General features: G+C 32.7%; 1 protein-coding gene across 2 annotated transcripts; it reads left to right on the forward strand.

Moving 5' to 3' along the window:
• Window positions 1–44: 44 nt before the first annotated feature.
• LOC139097339 (uncharacterized) lies at window positions 45–3,703 on the forward strand. Of its 2 annotated transcripts, none has more exons than XM_070649146.1 (3): window positions 45–120; window positions 2,924–2,990; window positions 3,459–3,703. In XM_070649146.1, exons 1-3 carry the CDS (start codon window positions 111–113, stop codon window positions 3,691–3,693), a joined length of 312 nt encoding a protein of 103 aa, XP_070505247.1. In that variant the 5' UTR covers window positions 45–110; the 3' UTR covers window positions 3,694–3,703. The 2 variants fall into 2 exon arrangements, with proteins under 2 accessions (XP_070505247.1, XP_070505248.1); XM_070649147.1 differs by lacking the exon at window positions 45–120 and adding an exon at window positions 2,247–2,294.
• The last annotated feature ends 2,297 nt before the right edge of the window (window positions 3,704–6,000 follow it).

Here is a 6,000-nt window from a genome sequence, read left to right on the forward strand (position 1 = left end):
TGAAGTTTGTACAAAAATTCACGTATTTTAGACATTTTGAGACAGTTTTGGAGGAAATCTTCCTTTAAAAAGAAGGCATTATAGTCGAATTTTCTGTTATTTTAATTAAAATGGTTAAAGGTAAATTTCATATTTAAGTTTAAATTCAGGCTGAAAATTTAGACGGTATCGCGGTATTTATATGGAATATTCCGGTATTACCGGGATCTTAATCTAAATTCTGGATTAACTTTGATGAGCGATGAATTGAAATTTGAGTTTTTGTTCCAAAAATAGGAAGAGGGGATTTAGGAGGAGGAACACTAGACCTCCACTTAACGCATACTATATAGTATACCTTTAGGTACAATTTGTTCCACCTAGTAGGATAGGTATTATGGGTGTCCGGATGAAGTAATGAGTAACAAACCATGACAGGCAATGAGCATACTCACTTAAATGAGCCAGACTGTTGAGTATACTCAATTTTGAGATCATTTTTCATGAGCATGATTCAGGCCCAAGATGAGGGTGTGGGGGAGGGTATGAGTTGGGGACTCATCCTCTCCCCCTGACTTCGTCCCTAACTCGAATCTTTTTGTACGTCAAAATTCATGCAAAATTCATTAAAATCGACTATCTTTCCAAAATTAAGGACCTTAATCATGTTTCAATGGGAACCATAATTCTTAATTTAAAATAAGGTTCTGTATGAATAAGACTGACACCAACATTGATTCAGCATACCGCAAATCAAATCAGTCCGTAGCTAATATGCTTCATATGAGTCAATGAATAAGAAATCTTGAACAATTTTTCAATTTAAATTCAAATCAAGGGTCAGACACTATTTTTAAAATTGTAGAAATTGCAATTTCTTAAAATTTGTATGGAGAAATTGTAAAAAATTTGATTTCTACAATTTTTACAATTTCTCTTAGAAAAAAAATTGTGAAATTGGATTTTTACAATTTCTACAATTTTTACAATTTTTTGTATGGAAAAAATTGTGAAAAATTGTAAAAATTGTATTTCTTTCTGATTTTAACTGAAAATGTTTTCAAGTCTTTAACAAGAGAAAAATATTTTTTCTGATTGCTTTCTATAATTTTTGATGATATTAATGATAATGATGACAAAATATAATATTTTTCATTAAATTTATATATTTTTAATTGTTTACACGTAGAAAATGTTGTTAAAAACACTGAAATTGATATATATTCATTTTAATTTTGAGTCGATTTCCTTAAAACAGAGCGAAAAACTCTGGAAAATTCAATTTCATCTTTATTTCTTCAAATATGTTGCAAAGCAATAAAAAATTAATCGATGTTCTTTTATCAACCATTAATTTAAACTTAAATAACATCAAAATAGCTAAATTTAGCCTTGAATTTTTCAATTTATGGTATTAATTCTCTCAGAAAAGCCGAATTTTGCCTCGGGTTTCTCATTAAGGGCGAAAAACTTCTCGAAAAAGCCGAATTTTGCCTCGGGTTTCTCATTAAGGGCGAAAAACTTCTCGAAAAAGCCGAATTTTGCCTCGGGTTTCTCATTAAGGGCGAAAAACTTCTCAAAAAAGCCGAATTTTGCCTCGGGTTTCTCATTGAGGGCGAAAAACTTCTCAAAAAAGCCGAATTTTGCCTCGGGTTTCTCATTAAGGGCGAAAAACTTCTCGTAAAAGCCGAATTTTGCCTCGGGTTTCTTACTCGAGGTGAAAAACCCATCGGAAAAATCCAACTTTGTATTAAATTTCGTATATTAAGCTGAAAAATCCACAAAAAAACCAAATTAAGACTCAATTTTTCTTTTACTAAGGTAAAAACTCCTTAAAAAAATGCAATTATCCGTTTTAATCTCTGTTAATTATAGAAAACACGTGTAGCATAATAATTCCATAAAAATTGTAAAAACACAATTTTTCTAAATTTTTGTATGAAAAAAAATTGTGAAATTTGATTTCTACAATTTTTACAATTTTTATATGGAGAAAAATTGTAAATTGCAATTTCTACAATTTCTACAATTTCTGTATGGAAGAAATTGTAAAAATTGGATTTATAAAATTTTTCAATAGTGTCTGACCCTTGATTCAAATAAATTAATCAAAATTTTCAAAAAATATCAATGTATTATGCTGCTTAATCTCTTTTCACTGATTCCAAATCCAAAAAATATTTAATGAAAATTAAGTGTCGACTTCAATTGACATTTGCTGTATAAAAGTATCATGCGTAATCCAAAATCTAGTCATATGTAAAATAGTTTTTATTAGGCATAGATTCAGTGTTACAAATTTGTGTCTAAAATGGGTAAATTGATCAAATTGTTGGCAGGGCTGTTTTTGGGGTCTTGATTACAGTTGGCACAAGGGTCAGACACTCTAAAAATGACAGCACAGAACATTGGAGTGCCTGATACTTATGCCAACCCCAAACAGGCAAAGAAACCGCTTTTAGGTACCTTAGTGGTCGTTTTGAGTCATGAAGGCATGCTCTTTTGATGTTAGGGGTTGGTACAAGGGTCAGACACTGTCCAAAGAACAGTGCTGTACTTGCTGCACTTTCGGAGAGTCTGACCTTTGTGCCAGTTCTAATTAAGACCCTAAAAAGGTCCTGTACAGTAAAAACAGCATTGTACATTGGATTAAGGAGGCTCATACATGGACTTTAGAGGTCCGGACATCTATAGAGTTCTGTAAATTCTAGTATTGATCCTAAAAGTCCAAAATAGAGTCCTACCTAGGGGTGTAGACCTTAAATTTTTAGAAAAATCCTAGCAAATTTAGGAATCTTTTTACCAAAAGGGGGGGTTGTGGGTTGACATCAAAAACCCCTTAATTCCACCTGAATTCGTCCCTGCTCCTGCCAACTCTGACATTGCTGGTCATTTAATCTGATTTATTTTGAAGCAATTTTAATTTTTTTTGGATATTTCATAGCTGATGTGCTACTGAGTATACAACTTGAGGACTATGATCACATATGCTTTAGACATAAATATGAACGGTATGTAAATAAATATTGGGGAATATTCGTAAATTACGTAACGCTAAAAATTGCATTTTTAGACACATTTTCTCCCCAAAATAGACACTAAAATTAGAGTTCTGGTTATTTTTCTTTAAATCAGAGTCGGCAGGAGTCCGGACTCCAGTGGTGGCGCCTCCAAATTGGAGTCCTGCCAACTCTGCTTTTAACCACTGTTGTCCAAACCTTTTATTGCACCAGGACATATACTTGATGGTCATCTTCGACCCAAACCGCACTTGACAGACGGATCATAGCATTTTTAAACACTTTCTGTTACTCAATAGTGTGCCGCGACACAGAGTTTGGACAATACTGCCTTAAACCAATTAAAAAGTGGTTTGGGTGTCAAAAAGTCGATTTTTAGTGTTACGTAATAAGTGAACAACCCCTCATAAATCAATAAAACTATTAAAAATCACAACCTTTCCCTTTACATCCCAACAGCAATGAAACTGGCTGCATATCCATCACAATACGTGGAACATGCAAGGACAATATTGAAGAATATTTCAAAATTGCCATTCCAAATGTTGTGATTGACATTAATGGAGAAGGAATCTGTTTCGATGCGGAGCTAGTGGATGTGACATGTGATGATCCAAATTTGAAGAAAGTTCTGTTAGGTCCAAATAAGATCCACAGTTGGGCTCATCACATTTGTAGTTTAAATTCAGTTTAAAATGTTAATAAAAAATGATGAAAAAAAATTGGAATTTTTGAGATTTTATTGAATTTTTGGGAGGTCAGATAAGGGGGAGAGAAAGGGTGGGGATCAATACCCCCTACCCAAATCATGTAACCGGTTCCTACATTCCCGATCTAGGAAAATTTGGAATTTTATCTTGAAAATTGAGGAATTTTTCCCAAAAAAGTGGGGTTAAATAGGTTTAAGGAAGGGAGTGGGGTCAAATTCAGGAGGGGTAGGGTGGGTTGATCAACTCGTAAATGGGATTGTGGAAAGGAGTCGGGTTGGTCAACTCCTAAATGGCATTCTGGGACTCAACTTCAAAAGGTGGGGTCAACTCGAAAAAGTGAGGGTCAACCCCACGGGTAGGAGGGGTAAGATAGGCAGTTGACCCCTAACCCTCCTAAATACACCTCTCTGCTACGTCCTTGTTAAGTTCCCCAAAATAAAGTCACTTAAATTTTCATCATTTTTAAATATTTTACTTAAATTTTCCCTAAAACCGTTAATTTTTGAATTTTGTCCATAAATTTTGAACATTTTTTTGAATCCTGACCTAAAATTCTCACCAAAAACCTTAACTTTTCCATCATTATCGACAAAATCAAACATAAAATTCTGAATCATGACAAATTTTGAGTTAAAATCTTGAAAAATTTCAAAAATTAATTTTAACTGATTTTCAAATTTTGGTGAGTTTGGTGAAATTGTGTCAATTTTATCCCAAAATTCTGACTTTAAATATAAAGTGACAAAATATTCGAAATAAATTTTATGAATAAAAACGAGTTTATTATCATTTAGGTGAATAATTCCGGCTGATATTTCATTGGATATGAATGGATCTGTGAGGTTGAATGGTGAATTTTGGTTGTTTTTATTATTTTGACCAATTTCACCATTTTCACTAAACTGACCACCATGACTATTTTCACCGGGTTCACCATTTTTACCAATTTGACCATTTTCAAAACTTTGACCAATTTCACCATTTTGATCAATTTCACCATTTTTACCCTTTTGACCATTCTGACCATTTCCACCAATTTCACCATTTTCACCAAGTTCACCATTTTCACCAATTTCACCATTTTCAACGTTTTCACCATTTTCAACATTTTCAACAAATTCACCATTTTGACCATTTTCACCACTTTGAATATTTTGAACAGAAAAATATGGATCATGATTCATGTCACTTAACAACACATTAATATCAACATCACTCACTTCTGGATAATCAACTTGAAGCATTTTAATTGCAATTTTCATCAAAATTCGTCCACGTCCAACAAAGCTACTTTCAGTCCTTTGTGACTCAATTTGATCATCAAATTTAAATTCTAAAATTATTTTAAACATTTTCTCAATCGCACCATACAAATTGATGCTGGAATCATCATTATTAACATTTTTTATAGCATCAGCTACGATCAAGTCCATCAGAAAAATATTGTCAAATTGAAAATATTTCAAACTTCGCCATTGTTCAGATTTGGTGAGAAATTTGGTGACTTTTGTGGATATTTTGAGGATTTCTGTGGAGGTGAGATTGTTTTTGGTGAGTTTGTGATTTATGAAATTGGTTTTGTAGTCACAATGGATTGGCATTAGTTTGAGGTGAAATTTTGGCACATTTTCGAAGATTTTGTGGACAGTTAGGTTTAAACTTTGACGCATTCCTAACCAAATTTCGAAATTAGATTGACATTTTTGATCATTTTGGGAAAATTGACCATTTTGACCATATTGACCACTGTGACCATATTGACCATTTACACCATTTTGACCATTTTGACCATTTTGACCAAACTGACCATTTTGACCATTTACACCATTTTGACCAAATTGACCATTTTGACCAAATTGACCATTTACACCATTTTGACCATTTACACCATTTTGACCAAATTGACCATTTTGACCAAATTGACCATTTACACCATTTTGACCAAATTGACCATTTACACCATTTTGACCAAATTGACCATTTACACCATTTTGACCAAATTGACCATTTTGACCAAATTGACCATTTACACCATTTTGACCAAATTGACCATTTTGACAGCTTTTCAAATAAAAACGCTTCAAATTTTCCAAAATTTTCACCCCAAATTCAGAATCCTTCATAAATATAGTCTCAATGTGGTCAATAAACAGAGCAAAGTCACCACTTTCAACCTTATTCCTGAATATTTCCACCTCAACTTCATTTAACTTATTCTCATGAGTGTCAATTAGAAAATTAATTAAAACATTTTCATCCCAATTTTGAATTTTTTGATATTTTTCAAAAAT

This window comes from Chironomus tepperi, unplaced genomic scaffold (genome assembly GCF_022539635.2).
Source record: "Chironomus tepperi strain 1889 unplaced genomic scaffold, CSIRO-AGI_Ctep_v1 contig_419, whole genome shotgun sequence".
NCBI classification, from domain to species: domain Eukaryota; kingdom Metazoa; phylum Arthropoda; class Insecta; order Diptera; family Chironomidae; genus Chironomus; species Chironomus tepperi.